Source organism: Pleurodeles waltl, chromosome 8, assembly GCF_031143425.1.
Source record: "Pleurodeles waltl isolate 20211129_DDA chromosome 8, aPleWal1.hap1.20221129, whole genome shotgun sequence".
NCBI lineage: Eukaryota > Metazoa > Chordata > Amphibia > Caudata > Salamandridae > Pleurodeles > Pleurodeles waltl.
The window spans coordinates 1,515,562,422-1,515,581,811 of NC_090447.1; the positions used below are offsets into that span (position 1 = coordinate 1,515,562,422).

The 19,390-nt window shown below is 46.3% G+C and overlaps 1 protein-coding gene across 2 annotated transcripts in view; it reads left to right on the forward strand.

The window, feature by feature from the left end:
* Positions 1–19,390, forward strand: part of TTF2 (transcription termination factor 2) — a 175,292-nt gene that overhangs the window by 122,940 nt on the left and 32,962 nt on the right. For both annotated transcript variants that reach the window (XM_069202809.1, XM_069202807.1), the window contains exons 19-21: positions 4,209–4,379; positions 18,224–18,282; positions 18,593–18,746. In XM_069202809.1, coding sequence (XP_069058910.1) covers positions 4,209–4,379; positions 18,224–18,282; positions 18,593–18,746 — 384 coding nt within the window. The remainder of the gene's footprint in view (positions 1–4,208; positions 4,380–18,223; positions 18,283–18,592; positions 18,747–19,390) is intronic.

Below are 19,390 nucleotides of genomic sequence, written 5' to 3' on the forward strand. Positions count from 1 at the left end.
TGGCATGTTGTTAAAGGCAAAACCTAGAATCTGACTTTATCTGCAGTCAGTTTCTTACATTGGTGACAGTCACTTTTGACTGCCGTTTAAGAACATCTTTGAATTTTTTTATATTTGGTTACTTTAAAGTAAGACTTGACAAAAAAAGTTAACCTTTTGTAACCAACCATGTGTTTGGAGGACTGAAAACTTAGACATCAATGTTTTCAAAAAATTACAGGGAAACCTGCCATTTGATGGAATTAATGCCATCAACCCAAAATATGCACCGCATACCACCATCAATATTTAGTGTGCCTGGTGGCAGACATTATGGAGAGGAAGAAATGGATATCTGTAGGACGTTGGCTGTGTATGTACTATCTCAAAGTAAGAGATAGTGTGCACACAGTCCAAGGGTTCCCCTTAGAGGTACGATAGTGGCAAAATTAGATAATTTAAATGCTCTATTTTGTGCTAGTGTGGTCGAGCAATAGGCTTATCAGAGGGTAGTGTTAAACATTTGTTGTACACACAGGCAATAAATGAGGAACACACACTCAATATGTATATAGAAAAGTATATTTTCTTGCTTTATTTTTAGAACCACAAGTTCAAGATTAGAAGTGAATACATAAAATGCAAGGTACTCCACTCACGTAAGTTAGGAACTTTGAATTAGAGCAATATCATATACAGTTTTTATTAAAATAGCTGTGAGCTATTTTTTTTTCAAGTAGACCGTGCAAAAATCAGGTTTTGTATTGGATTCAATGGAGTGACCCGGGGTTCACTCTAGTGGTGCAGGCAGGCATTGGAAAGCCCAGGTATTGCTAGATATAGCCCACTGTGTGCGGCAACACTGAAGTGGGGACAGGCAGAGGCAATCATAACTTGGCATCAGCAAAAGGCAAAAAGTCAGGGGGTAACCATGCCACGGAGGCATTTCCTTACAATATCCTCTAGAGAAATTCTTATATCTTGGCTACATACAGGAAATTATGGATGTTCAGTTCCAGAGAGTCACCAGGATATTGAGATACACTCCTAGAATAAAAAAAAAATTAAACCAAGCACCAAAAGAAGTACAGAATTGCAATGACTTTCAAACCAAAAATCCAGGAAGATAAGGAGCTAAAGCAACTCTGTAGGAAAGTGCCTCTTTTTGACATGGCTACTCCCCACTTTTTGCGTGGTATCTGATGTGATTTCGATTGAAAGTGAACTGGGTTCCTGCCAACCAGGTCCCCAGTGCCAGATATCTTTCCCAAAACTGCACAGTTGTTTCCTCAATTGGCAAAATCTTTAACCCCCTCTGTAAGTCACTAGTAAATGGTACCCCTGGTACCTAGGGCCTGGGGTACTAAAGAGGGTCCCTATGGGCTGTAGCATGAATTGTGCCACCCTAAGGAACCCCCCAACAAGCACATGCCAGGCTGTCATTGCAGGCATCGTGTCTTGGTGCAGGCAAAAGTGAAAACACAACAAGGCCCACAGCCCGTGTGCCATGTTCCCTCACCATGCATGCAATATATGTATCACCCCTCTAGGAGGCCTTACAACCCTAAGGCAGGGTACATTATATTATATGTGAGGGCATATCTGCATGAGCAGATAAGCTCCTGCTATATCTGTTGATTCTCGGACATTGTGAGTGACCAGGGAAGCCATTTTCAATGCACGTGCTGGACACTGGTCAATAAGAGTTCCCCAGCTACATGATGGCTTCACTGAAGATAGGATGTTTTGGTATTGAACATCTCATATTGATAAACCCACATTGATACTCAATACTTAAAGGTTCCCCCTGAAGCCCTACCAGCCTCTGGTGTGCTCGCTGATCCGTTTCTGCCAGCCTGCCTCCTGGGACACCTTCTGGACCCCTAAGGTGAGAGTCTTGTACACTCAGGATGCTCAGAACAAAAGCCTCTCCGGGAAGAGGGTGTAGCACCTCCTCCCACAGGATGACCCGCTGATTAGCCTTTCTGAGGCAGCAAGCCTCAAAGGGTTGCTGCCTTTGAAATGCAAATCTGGCACCCCTCACAGGAGGGGAAGCCACCCTCCCTATCCAGAGCCCATTTGCCACTTGGACAGGTCGGAAAATTAGCTAGACTGGTGTGCCACCTCCAAGCTAGTACCACCCTTTAGGTGGGCTACTGCGAGGTGTACATGATTTTTCAGAGGTAGCCATCTTTGAGATGGCATACCTAGGAATTCTTGGACAGGGTTATGGCTGCTTCCCACAGAAAGTGGTCATATAGAGTTGAATAGTGACCTCAAGGGTCACTAGCCTATTGGATACTACCCTACTCACACCTAACACCCTTAAATTCAGTATTTAGGGGGTAGGAGGGGCACCAGAGAGGCCGATCCTGATGAACTAAAGAAGACCAAGGTCACCGAAGAGCTGTAGAAGAAGCAGCTGACCTAGTACCAACCCCACCTGCCTGTCTATCCCTCATCCAAATCTGCACCACAGGAGACTTGTCCTGCAGCTGTGAGTCCAGAAACCTGGTAGGACTGCCTGCCTTCAAAATATACTCAAGACCTCCCATGAACAGCAGACCTGTTCTCCAGCAAACTCCAGAAAAAAGGACTCTGAAGCCTCTGGAACCACCAAAATCCAACATCTGAAGTCACCACTGCACCCGCCTTCCCCAACCAGTCTCTAAGTGGACCACCGGCGTCAAGGTTCCCCAACCCTCCAGAGTCCGAGTGAATTGTGGTTTTACCCCTCCTTAACTTCCTGGTGCCTCTGAGTGCAGTTGCCCCTGTACCGCGACCGCTCTGGTCAGAAAAACCCAACATCTAATGACACCTCTGTACCCACCGCTCCCTGAGCTGTGGAGAAGAGGACCAAAGGTGCCTACCTGTTCCGAGCATCGTGAGGCCTGAGCCCCGCTGGTGGTTCAGCACGACTGACCTCTTGGCCACAGCCTGCAGCCTCTTTCCACAGGGACCGATCCCCATAGTAACGCATTGGGCACCCAATGCTGTTTTGCACCCTACACCTGGCCGCCCGTGCCTCTTGGGGTGAACTGTTGGTGCTGCCTTAGACCTTGCCCACTACGCACCCTAACCCCAGGAGATTGGTCTTGTAAGTCGCTGTACTCTACCTGTTTGCAGAACTTGTTTCTCCTCCCATTTTATAGTACTGCAGAACTCAGAAATTGCACTGTGCCCACTTTTTAAAGAGAAAATAATTTCTAGTTAAAAACTTACTTTACCTAAATGATTTTTCTCTGATGCCTCACCATATATAAAGATACTCACTATTTTTATAAATTGGTGTGCATCTCCTTTTTGTCATGAGTCTCATTTGACTGTTGTGTGTATTTTTAGATGTCTCCCCTCCTCTCTGTTAAGCCTAAGGCTGTCTGACCATCCAACCTGTAAATAGAGCATTTTGGAATTGTAATAGCAAGCCCTCTCCACTCACTGGGGATCCCCTGAACCCCTTATATGGTATGCACATACTGCATAAAGGGCCAGCTTCCTACAAAGTCTTCAAATAAGAGCCATAAAAAGTGACTTCCTGAATGTATGAAACACCCCTGTGAACATGAACAGTGCCAAAGCAAAGGTCGTGACTTTTAAAGTCCAAGGTTCATACATTTTGCACTTCCACTTTTTATCCAATGTGTACAGTGTGCAACACCAGCTTATGAACACATTTTTGAATGAGGTCTCAGTAGCTTTTTTTACTTGGGTGGGAGAGGGCTTGTGGGATGCCGTTTTCCCTATGTCACTGAAGTGAGTACAATTGTAAGTCTTCACCGCACAAGACTCTTCAGGGGGACCTGATGGTAACTTGTAATGCTGTTAGAGAAGGCAGAACCGATGCCCCCACAAAAGCCATCTGTATGATAATCCGAAGTCATGAAAAAACTGACACTGGTTAGAGAATTACAAGGTGAGGCTCACATGGGAATATGCGTGGGCCGTAGACTTGTATTAATGGCACATCTCTGATTGCGCTTGACCAGGTGGTGCCATTACCACAGAACAAGGCTTTGGCTTAAGAGGACACATTGTAACAAAAAAACAGTTAAGTAACTTCCTAAAAGGCACATCTAACGCAACCGGCAAGTAACTTCTTTTGTCTCAACTGCAACACAGATCCCAACAACTTCCTCGTAATGAAAACTGCAGGTTACATTGTTTACCACACTCACGTACATCTTGAGACATCACCCACAGAACAATGATTTTGTTCTGTCCTTTGTTAGGCCCTGGACCAGTTGGAGCTGAAGAATGAAGGCATCACATTGTCCCTAGAGGAGCAGCTCAATGCGTTGACACTGTCAGAGCTTGATACCCCCGATCCCCAATCCATGGTGTCCCTGAATGGCTCCAGCTTCAGGGCTGATCTCTTTGAGAACACCAGAGAGAGCAGCAAGGTAAGGAATCCCAGCGGTGTTAGCATGATCATTTACAAAGCCCGTGTGTTAATGGATGAATGTGTGTTTTGTTGTACTTTGAAACTCCTTGAGAACAACTGGTTAAAAAAAATATATGCTCCTGCAAAAGCCACCCCTATGAAGATGGAATAGGGCTGAACAGACTGCCACCCTTGGTAACTGGGCTCATTCCTGTTATGTAGTGTCCCATCTGAATGTTTAGAAGCATATCTGACTGTGTGGTACCTGTACATCATATCCAGAACATTGATGCGCAGTTACAATGCATTAGCTACCTAACAGTAAGAATTGTGTTTCACAGGGGTGGACTTGCTCTACCTCCTATATGAATATATAGTGCACATCTTGATGCACAAGTGTAATCTGATTTGCATTGCTCTTGTGGGGTGAGGTCATGGCTCACAAGTCGCATCTGTTTGTGTGGATTATCCCATGCTGTGTTGTACATGTGCAACAATAAAAGAATTTAAAAAAAAAGTGTGTGATCCTGTCTTGAGCTGAAGGGGTTAAATTCATACCTTGATCCAGAATCGCAACAACCAAGCTTTCTGTGCAGGACCCCAGTTGTTTTCTTCAGTTACTTGTTTGTAGGACAGAATCTCTGACCCAATTATTTTGTTATGTTTTTTTTAATTATTTGCATTGTTCTGTGGTCATAAATGTGACCTTGGCACAGTAGTAATAAACAAGTGAAAGTGCATTAATTAGTATACTTGTTCCAAATAACATGTTTTATTTGAGTACTTTTATTGCCATTTTGTGGCATATACAGTACTTAATTTGAGTTGGTGGTTGAAAGTGGGGCCCATTTCCTGGCAAAAAATGATCCGTTTTGGCAATGGGTGTAGCTGTGGTATCTGGGCCCAGGCTTGGCTGCCACTGAGGCTACTCTACTAAACCCAGACTGTTAGACCCGACAGACTTAGGGTGGTCATCCCCCAACTTTTTACCTGCCTCCCTCCACTTTTCTGACACTATTTTTGCTGGCTTTAGGACTCTGAGCACTTTACCACTGCTAAAGTGCATATGCTCTTTCCCTTAAACCTGGTAACATTGGCTCATACCCAATTGGCATATGTAATTTACCTATAAGTTCCTAGTAAAGTGCACTGCCGGTGCCCAGGGTCTGTAAATTAAATGCTACTAATGGGCTGCAACACTGATTGTGCCACCCACACAAGTAGCCCCGTAACCAGGTCTCAGCCCTATTATTGAAGGCCTGTGTGTGCAGTTTCACTGCCACTTCAACTTGGTATTTAGTTGAAGTACTTGCCAAGCCTTAAACTTCAGTTTTTCTACATATGTCACCCCTAAGGTAGGCCCTAGGTAACCCATAGGGCAGGGTGCTGTGTAGACAAAAAGCAGGACCTGTACGTGTGTTTTATGTCCTGGTAGTGGAAACCTCTAAATTCATTTTCCACTGCATGTGAGGGCTCCTTTCATAGGCTAGCATTAGGGCTACCCTCATGTACTATGAGTGGTAGATTCTGATCACAGATGGGTAAACAGGTCATATTTAGTATGGCCAGAATGGTAATAGAAATCCTGCTTATTAATTAAGTTGGATTTTATACTAATATTCTCGAAATGCCACTTTTAGAAAATGAGCATTTCTCTGCATTTAAATCCATCTGTGCCTTGCAGCCTGTCTCCAATCCACGTCTGGGCTGGTTGACAGCTCCCTTGTGCATTTCACCCAGACAAACACAGGATACTCAGTCACACCTGCACTCATCTACATAATTAAGGGGTCTTCCTGGGCTGGAAGGCTGAAAGGGGAACATGTGCACTTCAAAACCACTCTTTGAAGTCTATCCCACTTCAAAGGCATCTATATAAACTGGGTTTCTGACCTCACCAACTCAGACACTCTATGGAACTGACCCTGCATCTGGACCTCAGATACTGCCTTGCTGCCCAAAGGACTCACCTGGCCTGCCTTGCTGTGAAGGACTGTGCCTTGCTGACCTCTGCTGAGAAGTGCTCTCCAAGGGCTTGGATTGAGCTTGCCTCCTGTTTCCTGAAGTCTGAGGGCCAAAAAGACTTCAACAACAACAAACTCCTTGTGCGCCGAAAACCGACTCACGACCCGTGAGAAAAGCTGCACAGCCTGCTTTGCGACTGAGAAATCGCCGCACAACTGACCTGGAACGACGCAGCCCGGTTTCCCGAGTGGTGATCCCACTCTGTGTCTGCTTTGCGACCGAAGATTCGATGCACAGCCCTACCTGAACGACGCACAGCCAAGCCGGAATGATGCAGTCCGATTTCCCCAAGTGGAATATCGATGCAGCACCTGCCTCGCGACAGAAAATTTGACATATCACCTCACCGGATTGACTCAAGCACCTGTGCCTTCTCCAGTGCATCAAGGAATTACCTGCATCGCCCCTGGGCGTCAAAGAAGAACCCCGCACCGCACTGAGGAACTCGGACTGCGCACCAAAAATCAACACAAACCCCCGTGCGGCGGGAAAAGAAATGACGCAACAATGGTGTCGTGCTGGAAAATCCGTGTCACACTATTTTCCTCGCATCTCTTAGCATTAACTTCATTTTCTTGAAAAGAGACTATTCTACAACTTCTGAAATTCACATTTCAACTTGTACTTATTGGATCTTTGTTTTGATCTTATCATCAGATAAATATTCTCTATTTTTCCAAACACTGTGTGGTGTATTTCTGTGGTGTTTTCACTGTTACTGTTTTGATTTATTGCACAAATACTTTACACATTGCCTTCTAGGTTAAGCCTGTCAGTGCCAAGCTACCAGAGAGTGGGCACAGGATCATTTGGGTTGTGTGTGACTTACCCTGACTAGGATTGTGATTTCCTATTTGGACAAGGGTGTATACCTCTACCAACTAGAGACTACATTTCCAACAGACATTTTCTTTAAACGAGATGCCCACGGGGGTGTACTTTGCGTGGATACCATGAAATGTTCTTACCCACAATGACACACAAACCTCAAGCTTTGCCTATATCAGTCATTTTCCTCACATTTCTCTGCGGGAAACCTCTGGAATCTGTGCGGATCCACACAGTTCTGCCATCCAACCTTCCCACATTTCTTCAGATAAAGTCCCCCCCACTTGTGAGGCTCCACCTAGTGAACACAGCTGGATTGGATTAAACCAGGCAACATGCAAGTCAATAGGAAATCTTAAGGCTCAGTGGATTTTGGTGAATCTGTGACTGCAGCAGTTATCACATAATTATGGATTTACTCAGTTTGCCACATTTTTTATTTCACCAAGAATATTTTCCTCATGCAGCTGAATTAGCATTTTGCCTCATTATTTGGATGATCTTGCAGCATAATTTGGTTCTCCATGCTGCATAATCCTAGTAGCCTTAACAATGTTAAAGTTCTACAGAGTGGTTTGGGAGCTTTCATTATGATGAAGAAATCCAGATGTCACAAGTGTAAGGAAATGCCTCCTTGGCATGGTTGCCCCCTGACTTTTTGCCTTTGCTGATGCTATGTTTACAATTGAAAGTGTGCTGAGGCCTGCTAACCAGGCCCCAGCACCAGTGTTCTTTCCCTAACCTGTACTTTTGTATCCACAATTGGCAGACCCTGGCATCCAGATAAGTCCCTTGTAACTGGTACTTCTAGTACCAAGGGCCCTGATGCCAAGGAAGGTCTCTAAGGGCTGCAGCATGTCTTATGCCACCCTGGAGACCTCTCACTCAGCACAGACACCCTACTTGCCAGCTTGTGTGTGCTAGTGAGGACAAAACGAGTAAGTCGACATGGCACTCCCCTCAGGGTGCCATGCCAGCCTCTCACTGCCTATGCAGTATAGGTAAGACACCCCTCTAGCAGGCCTTACAGCCCTAAGGCAGGGTGCACTATACCATAGGTGAGGGTACCAGGGCATGAGCATGGTACCCCTACAGTGTCTAAACAAAACCTTAGACATTGTAAGTGCAGGGTAGCCATAAGAGTATATGGTCTGGGAGTTTGTCAAACACGAACTCCACAGCACCATAATGGCTACACTGAAAACTGGGAAGTTTGGTATCAAACTTCTCAGCACAATAAATGCACACTGATGCCAGTGTACATTTTATTGCAAAATACACCCCAGAGGGCACCTTAGAGGTGCCCCCTGAAACTTAACCGACTGTCTGTGTAGGCTGACTAGTTCCAGCAGCCTGCCACACTAGAGACATGTTGCTGGCCCCATGGGGAGAGTGCCTTTGTCACTCTGAGGCCAGTAACAAAGCCTGCACTGGGTGGAGATGCTAACACCTCCCCCAGGCAGGAGCTGTAACACCTGGCGGTGAGCCTCAAAGGCTCACCCCTTTGTCACAGCCCAGCAGGGCACTCCAGCTTAGTGGAGTTGCCCGCCCCCTTCGGCCACGGCCCCCACTTTTGGCGGCAAGGCTGGAGGGAACAAAGAAAGCAACAAGGAGGAGTCACTGGCCAGTCAGGACAGCCCCTAAGGTGTCCTGAGCTGAGGTGACTAACTTTTAGAAATCCTCCATCTTGCAGATGGAGGATTCCCCCAATAGGGTTAGGATTGTGACCCCCTCCCCTTGGGAGGAGGCACAGAGGGTGTACCCACCCTCAGGGCTAGTAGCCATTGGCTACTAACCCCCCAGACCTAAACACGCCCTTAAATGTAGTATTTAAGGGCTACCCTGAACCCTAGAAAATTAGATTCCTGCAACAACAAGAAGAAGGACTGCCCAGCTGAAAACCCCTGCAGAGGAAGACCAGAAGACAACAACTGCCTTGGCTCCAGAAACTCACCGGCCTGTCTCCTGCCTTCCAAAGAACTCTGCTCCAGCGACGCCTTCCAAAGGGACCAGCGACCTCTGAATCCTCTGAGGACTGCCCTGCTTCGACTACGACAAGAAACTCCCGAGGACAGCGGACCTGCTCCAAAAAGACTGCAACTTTATCCAAAGAAGCAGCTTTAAAGAACCCTGCAATCTCCCCGCAAGAAGCGTGAGACTTGCAACACTGCACCCGGCGACCCCGACTCGGCTGGTGGAGAACCAACACCTCAGGGAGGACCCCCGGACTACTCTACGACTGTGAGTACCAAAACCTGTCCCCCCTGAGCCCCCACAGCGCCGCCTGCAGAGGGAATCCCAAGGCTTCCCCTGACCGCGACTCTCTGAAACCTAAGTCCCGACGCCTGGAAAAGACCCTGCACCCGCAGCCCCCAGGACCTGAAGGACCGGACTTTCACTGCAGAAGTGACCCCCAGGAGTCCCTCTCCCTTGCCCAAGTGGAGGTTTCCCCGAGGAAACCCCCCCCTTGCCTGCCTGCAGCGCTGAAGAGATCCCTTGATCTCTCATAGACTAACATTGAAAACCCGACGCTTGTTTCTACACTGCACCCGGCCGCCCCCGCGCTGCTGAGGGTGAAATTTCTGTGTGGGCTTGTGTCCCCCCCGGTGCCCTACAAAACCCCCCTGGTCTGCCCTCCGAAGACGCGGGTACTTACTTGCAAGCAGACCGGAACCGGGGCACCCCCTTCTCTCCATTCTAGCCTATGCGTTTTGGGCACCACTTTGAACTCTGCACCTGACCGGCCCTGAGCTGCTGGTGTGGTGACTTTGGGGTTGCTCTGAACCCCCAACGGTGGGCTACCTTGGACCAAGAACTGAACCCTGTAAGTGTCTTACTTACCTGGTAAAACTAACAAAAACTTACCTCCCCCAGGAACTGTGAAAATTGCACTAAGTGTCCTCTTTTGAAATAGCAATTTGTGAATAACTTGAAAAGTATATATGCAATTGAAATGATTCAAAGTTCCTAATGTACTTACCTGCAATACCTTTCAAACAAGATATTACATGTTAAAATAAACTAAGAAAAGATATTTTTCTATAACCAAACCTATTGGCTGGATTTGTCTCTGAGTGTGCGTACCTCATTTATTGTCTATGTGTATGTACAACAAATGCTTAACACTACTCCTTGGATAAGCCTACTGCTCGACCACACTACCACAAAATAGAGCATTAGTATTATCTATTTTTACCACTATTTTACCTCTAAGGGGAACCCTTGGACTCTGTGCATGCTATTCCTTACTTTGAAATAGCACATACAGAGCCAACTTCCTACAACAAGCAACCATGAGATATGGGGAATATCAGATGGTTGCCTGTGAAATATGGGTTTTTATACCACTGCATTTCTTTTAGATCACCAATCTGGAACTATGGGTAGATTGCAACCTTTAGTTGGATAGTTGCTCCTTTATATGTAGCACATCCACAACACTACCCACACTCTAACTCTGTCCACCTCAAATGTTTGTTTTTCTGTCTGAATTTAAAAGCCAGTGTTTGTGCTCTCTTCAGTGATGGATCAGCAGCAATCTGTTGCTCCGTATTTTATTTTTTGTCCAATCAGGTGACTGTAGGAAACTGGATTTCTTTGCAGATTCCCAACCCCACCCATACTTTATGCCCTGCTTAGAACTACTAGATGTTGATTTTTGACCGGGCACTGAGGCCTGCTAACCAGAACTCAGTGCCAGTATTCTTTCCCCTAAAGGAAGCCTCATTGTAACCCAATTGACATGAACTTTAGCACACCTGTAGGTCCCTAGTAAATGGTACTGCTGGTATCTAGGGCATGGATACTAACGAGGGTCCCTAAGTGCTGCAACATATCTTAAGCCACCCTAAGGTACCTGTTTGAAATGGCCCTTATTGCAGGGTTATCCCCAAACTTTTTGCCTTCAGTCTATTTTTTTCTGATTTGGTTTTGCTGGTTTATTGTCTCTGTGCACTTTACCACTGCTGATCAGTGCTAAAGTGCAAGTGCTCCCTATGTAAATTGTATTAGTGATTGGTTTATCCATGATTGGCATATTTGATTTAGTGGTAGGCCCCTAGTAAAGTGCTCTAGAGGTGCCCAGGGCCTGTAAATCAAATGTTACTAGTGGGCCTGCAGCACTGATTGTGCCACCCACATGAGTAGCCCTGTTAACACGGCTCAGACCTGCCACTGCAGTGTCTGTGTGTGCAGTTTTAAACTGCCAATTCGACCTGGCAAGTGTACTCACTTGCCAGGCCCAAACCTTCCCTTTTACTACATGTAAGGAAGCCCTAAGTAAGGCACTAGCTAGCCCCAGGGACAGGGTGCAGTGTATTTTGAAGGTAGGACATGTAACACACACAAGTACATGTCCTAACAGTGAAATACTGCCAAATTCAGTTTTCACTGTTGCAAGGCCTCTCTCTTATAGGTTAACATGGGACCTGCAGTTTCCTTTTGGGAGCAGATAAAGATGTGATTTTAAATTGTAACTTCAGAGACCCCAAACTCCACATCTTTTTGTAAAGTTGGATTTTAAATTGTCTGTTTGAAAATGCCACTTTTAGAAAGTGGTTATTTTCTTGCCTAAACCATTCTTTGCCTCTGCCTGCTTGTGTATTCCACATCTGGGTCAGACTGACAGTTGGGCTGTTGTGAATTCCTTCTAGACAGTGACCCAAAGGGAGCTGAGGTGTAGCCTGCATATCCTGATGGGCCATCTGGGCTAGAGTGGAGGGAGCAGTGGTCACTTACAACTGAAAGAGCTGTGCCTGTCCTCACACAATGCATTCTGCGACCCTTTGGTGTGTGTGGTCAACAACAGAGACTTTCCTTTGAAGTTTGCCTACTTCAAAGGCAGAAAGGAGTATAAGTAGTGGACCCAAAATCCCAGACTTTTAGAACCCTTCTGGATCAAGAGGAACCTCTGCCATGGAGAAGAGCTGGAGGAGAGGAGTACTGCCCCTTTGCTGTGTGTGCGCTTTGCTGGGTTGGCCTGTAGTTGTTGCTTCTGCCTTGAAGAGGGCAAAGACTGGACTTTGCTGTGTATCCTGCTTGTGAATTTTCTCCAAGGGCTTGGAGTAGAGCTTTCGTCCTGTTGGAAGTCTCAGGGATATCAAACTTCAGCTTCATCTGCCTACAGCACTGGGAGCTGTGTGTTTTGTACTGCAACAGAGGAAAACCACTGTGACGCAGTCACTGAGCTGCTGCTTGCATCGTGACCTGTTGGTCCCGCACTCGGCATAGCCCTGCTCACACCACAGCCTTGGCATCCCTGACGACGCCGACCCATGCTGACACCGATGCTACTGCTTGCACGGTGGCCTGGGGACACAGCTGGTGAGGTACACTAAGTCCCGTCCCACAGCCCCAGTCCACCGATGCCTGCACCAGTGACTCTAGTGCGGTCAACAGATGCCCCTGTCTGCACCGTGACCTGTGGGTGCCACACTGAGCCCGTGCCACCTTGGGCCTACTGACAACAGTGCTTCAGCAACGACGCTGCCTGCACCGTGACCTGGAGACACCACACATCGCACCACCCCGCTTCACACCGCAGCCCTGGTCTCACCGATGTCACAGGACACAGTCACCTAGCCACTTCCTGCACCGTGACCTGTTGTAGGCACTGCACGTCGCATCGTCCCGCTTCGCACTGCAGCCCTGACGCCATCTACGCCAGCGCTCCTGCCTTAGTCATCAGCCTGGAGCTCGATCTGCAACGCGTGTGACTTCAAGGGTCCGACGACCCCCACACCGGCCTCAGAACCGATGCCTGCGACGCTGCACTCCGGATCTCATCGCGAGTATCACGATGCCCTATATTTCCACAGTACTGTATACGGGTCTTTCCGACTCCATAGCTGGCCCGTGACAATTTGTTGATCACAACGCTGTGATAGCGCCATCTGGGGCTATTGACTTCAAGGAACTGTATTTTTAAGTTCATTATTGCAAAATTCATATCTTTATTACTGTATGGTGGATTTTTCTCATTTTGGTCTTGTTTGACAAAGGCAATATTTATCTAATTTTCTAAAACGGGTGTGGTGTCCTTTTTATAATGTTTTCACTGTATTACTGTGTGTTGTGTGCAAATGCTTTACACATTGTTTCTGAGATAAGTCTGACTGCTCGTGCCAAGCTAACAAGGGGGGGCGGGTTGAGCAGGGGTTTTCTGAGCAGGTATCTCCCTTATCCTAACTAGAGTGAAGGTCCCTACTTGGACAGGGTGCAAACAGACTGCCAACTAGAGACCCAATTTCTAACAGTACACACACAAAAATCACACACAAAGTGCGGTTGCGGGCTGGGTGACATGGTGCAAACATGACACTCCTGTGTGCCATGCCAAAGACATTCAATGGGCTATATATGCAAGTCACTCCTACAGCAGGCTTTGGAACCCTAAGGCAGGATGCAATATAGCACATCTGAGGACATATCTGCTTGAGCAGATATGCCTCTGTAATGTCTAGTACTATTGCTAAATATTGCAAGTGAACCACCTTGAGGTATGTATGGTCACTATGAGTTACCCAGCTACATAATAGCTTCACTGAAGCCTATGGTGTTTGATATCATACAGCTCATATTAATAAACCCACACTGATTCCAGTGATGAATTTATTAATATATGCACCCACGGGTACCTTAGAGGTACCTCCTGAAAACCACTAGTGCTCTAGTGTGCTGGCTGACAGATACAGACTAGCCGGCCACCACAGACATGCTTCTGACCCTCTGGCGGTGAGTCTCTGCTGTCAGAGGTCAGGATCGGTACCTGCCCTGGCAGGAGGTGTAATCCTCTCCAGTAAGATGGCTAGTAAATCTGCATACTAAGGCCTGGGACTTCAAAGTCCCTGCCGCCTTGGGTATGGGACCCCAGCTTCCCCCAGCCCTGGGAGAGGCAACCCCTGGCCCTGAGGCCCATTTGACACCAGGACAGGTGGGATGGTAGATAGTCGGGGTATTACAATGTCAGTTTAGCCCCTAGGGTGGGCTAACTCAGGTGAACATGAAAAGGAGAATTCCACCATCTTGTGTGTGGGCAATTTGGGAGCGCTGGGTCAGGGTGATTCCCATCCACACACGAAGTGCTCATCTGGGGGATGTAGTCACCCCAGGGATAAGTACCCATTGGCTATTACCTTACACTCCCCTAAATGCCCCTAAATTGAGTATTTAGGTGCCCGCTGACACCAGGACTTCGGATTTGTCTGCCCGGAGAAAAAAGGACAAAGAACCACAACGCAGGAACTGGGGAGCAGCAACTAACTTGGCGCTAGCCTGCTTGCTCTCCCCGACAGTTGCACACATCCGGCTCATCCAGAAAGTGTTGTCACCTCCAAAAGCTGTGGAAGAGTGACCCACGTCTTCAGCTGACCAGCACATCTCCCTTGGAGCAGAGGAGCTTCTTCCCTGCATGTTTCCAGGCATTAAAAAGACTGAAACAAGTGTCTCTGCCAGCGCGACCCCACTGGACAAAGCCTCACTGCACACGAGCGCCAGAGCTGCCATGAGCCCATGAGGCGCAGAGACCCTCAAGAGACAAGCCCCCATCTTGGGTTTAGGCAGACTGGCCCCCCAGTTCACGCTTGCAGCCTCTTTTCACAGGCCGCCACAAACCGTAAGTGCTTCCCGCAGCATGACACCTCCAGAGAAATCACCACTGCAGCTGAACTTGCTGGCTTCCAGTGGACCAGCCTCTCGAGGACTGAGCCCCCGGTGGATTTGCTCAGACTAGCTCCCTACTCTCTGCTTGCAGTCCCTCTGTCACAGAACAGTTTTCCCATTGAAATCAACGGACACCTGACGTTGAAAAGCACTTCTGCAACTGGACCCCCTAGGTGACCTGTTGATGCTGCTTTGGACCTTGGCCCATACTTTAACTCCAGAAGATTGGAACTGTAAGTTGGTGGCAAGTACCTGTGTGCAGTGTATGTGTGCCTTTTCCTATAGGATAACATTCACCAAATTACTCAGTACAAGTGTATTTTCTGCATTCTTCAAAACTGCTAATTTAAAAATTACTTACCCAACAACAAAGTTCTTGGTGTCAAATGTATGAAAACTTTATTTTTCTAAATTGCTCATTTCTTCTTGAGTCTCATTTATTGACTCTGCTCAACAAATGCTTAACACTGCCCTCTGATAAGCCTAAATTGTTTGCCCACACTACCACAAAAGAAAGCATTTAGCATTATAATTTTTAGCCTCTATCTACCAACAAGGCTCGTCTGTACTATCTGCATAATGTGAATGGAAAATGTTTTCCCCTAAGCATCTGTTTGTAGCGTGTAGTGCTGTACAGTCACATGAGGCCACCCTTCTCCCAGGATGCTGGCAGTGAAGGTACAAGTTTACCTTTCTCTCACTTTACGTCTTTAACACTCAATGCATGTGTAAATCACTGTAGTCTTACTGTACTCTCAATGTTCACTTTTCACCTGGTGAGTGGAAAACAATCTAGGGTGGAGTTGGCACCCATGTGCTTTGTGGACTAATGGAGGAATTGCACCACTTCCCAAGACTCAAAACGTGTTTTGAAGGGGGCAAAAAAAAGGTGTAATGTCTGAGCCTATAATTAGTTGGCAGGAGTATGCAAAGCATGTGAATCTACATTACATTGTCGTAGTTTGGACTCTTGCTCTGGGGAAGACTGCTGGTTAAAAGATGACAGTACTTTTGTTTGTAGGCGACTCTGCCTATCCTACAACAAGTCGCAACTGTTGTCCTAACCTTACCGGCTCACTAGCAGCACCTCACCAGAAACACAATAGTAAAAAGTGACTTGTGGCAGCATTTACGCATGGACTCGAGAATAAGACATCTCAGGGAGTGTCGTGGTTAAACGGAGATTACCCCTTTCTCACAGATATATCATGTCGTATACAAACACAGGCAATGACAAAGATGCAGTAAAGTTTCAATAGTTTTTATTTAACACAACTGCAATTTGCGATATGTTGCATGGGCTGCAATGATCAGGATATTGAATAATGCAAGAAACAGAATTGTGAAGATGAGTCATTATTACAAAGACCCCCTCCATCTTGCAATGCATAAAAAAGACATACCAGATGTAATATGCCCTAATGTGATGGGCCTAACCTCCTACCTAAAGGGGAGCTGGGTTTCCTAAACCTAATCTTCCAATGCCATGTCAGAGTAGCCCCCAACCCTCGTTACCTTGGAATGAGGTCTCTGTCTCAGACCGTGCAGGGACACGAAGACTGGATCAGTGTCAAGACGACTGCAGCATCGGTATCAGCGATGGTGGCGATGCCCTCTGGTCGGAATCCCTGTGATTATCTGTCTAAAGTGTGATGTATTTATACAGATCTACCAGGACCACTGACGTAGGTGTGTTCCCAAACAATAGATAAGAGACATGTTTGGGATGGCGATTATTATAAACAATCCCTCGAAAGTATAGAGAGGGAAAATCCCTAAGTGTGAATACCTACTGTTTGTTTGTCTTTGTTGCTTGATCTTGACGCCTTAGCGCAGTGGCACTGATAATGTAAAGCATAACAAGCGGCCTAACTATCAACAAGGCAGCCATCTTAGATGAATTAAATAATTAAATGGGCTAAGACAGAGCAAGCTAAGTAGGTTAAAAGTCACTAGGTGACGGGGGCACGAGTCTGCAAGCCAGAGGCTAAGCTACCTTGTGTTATCCCATTAAAACAAACTAGGATTCACTACTACATGTTGCGTACAAATGCTTACAGGGTAGGTAACCTTTTTATTTAGTCTCATGGTTACTAGTGAGAGTAGGTTGGAGCAGTGTCATCCACTTAAATGTGAAACTCCGCGCACCTCTTATGAGGCATTGGCATGGCAGCATGCCTATATTAAAGAGCACTGGTTAACGGGATCCAGGTGGCATACCGCAAGTGAAGATTATTGGTGGTGCAGCTTTTGACCTAGTTTTTAGCATAAGCTAAGCTGCTACTTTAACTTATGGTGACTAATGACCGGGTACAAAGTCCTCCCTTGGTGCTGTGTCCTCGATCTGTGCGTTGCAGGCTTGGAACGTTTTTGAGAAGTTTCCTCTTCATACTTGATACTCATGTATTAAAAAAAGAAAACAAATACCCTTAAGACCCTGCAGGCTTCAGGTAATTTGCCACACATGATGTTCCACGTTTCTTACAGCTCTACTACTCCTAAGGCCATGCTTGATCCTCCATTACTGACTTTGTTGCCAGGTCTGGTAAAGAAAGTGGACATTTCACCCCTGCTGCACTTTACGTTGCGCATTATTCCATTCCCTTTGAGTATTTGCAGAACAGCCGATGTGCATATTCTCTTCTGGTCATTCAGCCTCTTGTGCCTACTGGTGAGCGATAACTTTTGAACTATGTGTATAATAAGGCATTATTATTTTGTGTTGGTAGGCAGTGCATCTAATTTCCTTTCCTACTAAGCCAGCAGTGGGAACTAGGAGAGAAGATTTAGTTGGAAGTCTAACAAACCGCCATCCTTAGCCAAACGAAGGCTTATGATTGCCAATTTCAAATATTAGCCCTATATATTCGGATCAGAGGATATTTTAACCCCTTATGCATTAGGAGAACGTGAGCCTCCTGTGTGTGCTTGAAGAGTGCTCTGTTTGCAGCTTTCTGGGTGGGGGGGTACAAATGATTTGTCACACTTCGACTTGACTTGCTGAATAATTTTGTATCATTATCCCCAAGCTAATTATTTTAAACTTATGCTGTCCATAAAAATACAATGACTTTTTTTTTATTTTATTTTTTTAGCTGTGTTCTTTGAATTGTGATAGGTAGGCATTGGCTTTTAGTCTTCAACAAGTAAGGCACTGAACTAAAGCCTCAACATGCAGGGTGACTCTTCAAGGAGTTTCGTACTAACCAGTCACTACTGCCACAGCAAACCTACACTTAACCATTATTTAACATTTTTTCTTCTACGTGTTGTGTGGATTGCCTTATGATATAAATTGATTTGTTATGATTTTCTGTATGTGTATAAAAAGACGATGCATTTTGCTTCCAGATCTCATCTCTACTCCTGAAGCTTAAAGCCATCCGCAGCAGCCCAGGTGCTCAGAAGAGGTAATGCAAACATCTTCGTCTGGCTGATGTTTTTCAAATGGTGGCTGCATCCACTGTATATGGAAGAACGTGTTATGCAAGGCACTTGTGAGGAGGCAGCAGGGATTGATGTGAAGCATCAGTCTTTGCCTACATGTACCGGCTACAGGAATGAGTGCGACTAGGAGGCTGTGGATATGTATACGGGTAGATTGACACGGCTACTTATGCTTTATTGGTACAACTTTAACATTTTCTTCATTTGTAGCACGGTTGAGTCTTTTTGGTCCCACATCTTGGTCTACATTTAATCTGTTTCCCCTCGTCCCAGTGTCATCGTCTCCCAGTGGACCAGCATGCTGAAGATTGTTGCAGTGCACCTAAAGCGGATTGGCCTCTCCTACGCAACCATCGATGGCTCTGTGAACCCCAAACTCCGAATGGACATGGTGGAGGAGTTCAACACCAATCCCAAAGGTCCCCAGGTATGGTGTCTTGCCTGCTGGCCTCTGTAACACATCGGACACACACCACACACACACTTACAGGACATCCTTCTGGCAGAACATGAATGTTCTCAGCGGAGTCTCTCTAGCAGCTGAACCTAGTATACAATGTTTGTTAAAATGTAAAAACAAAACAAGACCAAGTCCTACCTTGAGGAGTTATGTGCAATAAAATGCATGCAACTTGTACCTGATCTTTTTTTATTCTGGAGGGAGGGAGGGGGAAGAGTTATAGTTTTTGCAGGAAGCTGTCCTGGTGTGTGGTGGGTACCCATGGTACTTAAACCTTACACCAGGTCCAGGTATCCACTCTTAGTGAAGTGTAGGCAGTATCTAGAAGCCAGGATCTCTGGAGGTAGCTGTGGATGAGCAGCCAAGGCTTATCTAGGAGACCTGCAAAGCTCATGCAATAACGCTGTAGTCACACAACACAAACGCATGAAAGGAAACATTCGGTGTACAAAAATAAGGTACTTTGTTTTTGGAACACAATACAACAAATTACTAGAAGAGCAACCCTCCAATAGGAGGTAAGTAATACACTAAATATATACACTAGCAATCAGAAGTGGGCATGGAAAAGGCTTTGAAAACCGTGCCAATAGTGCCTTGCAACCCTCACG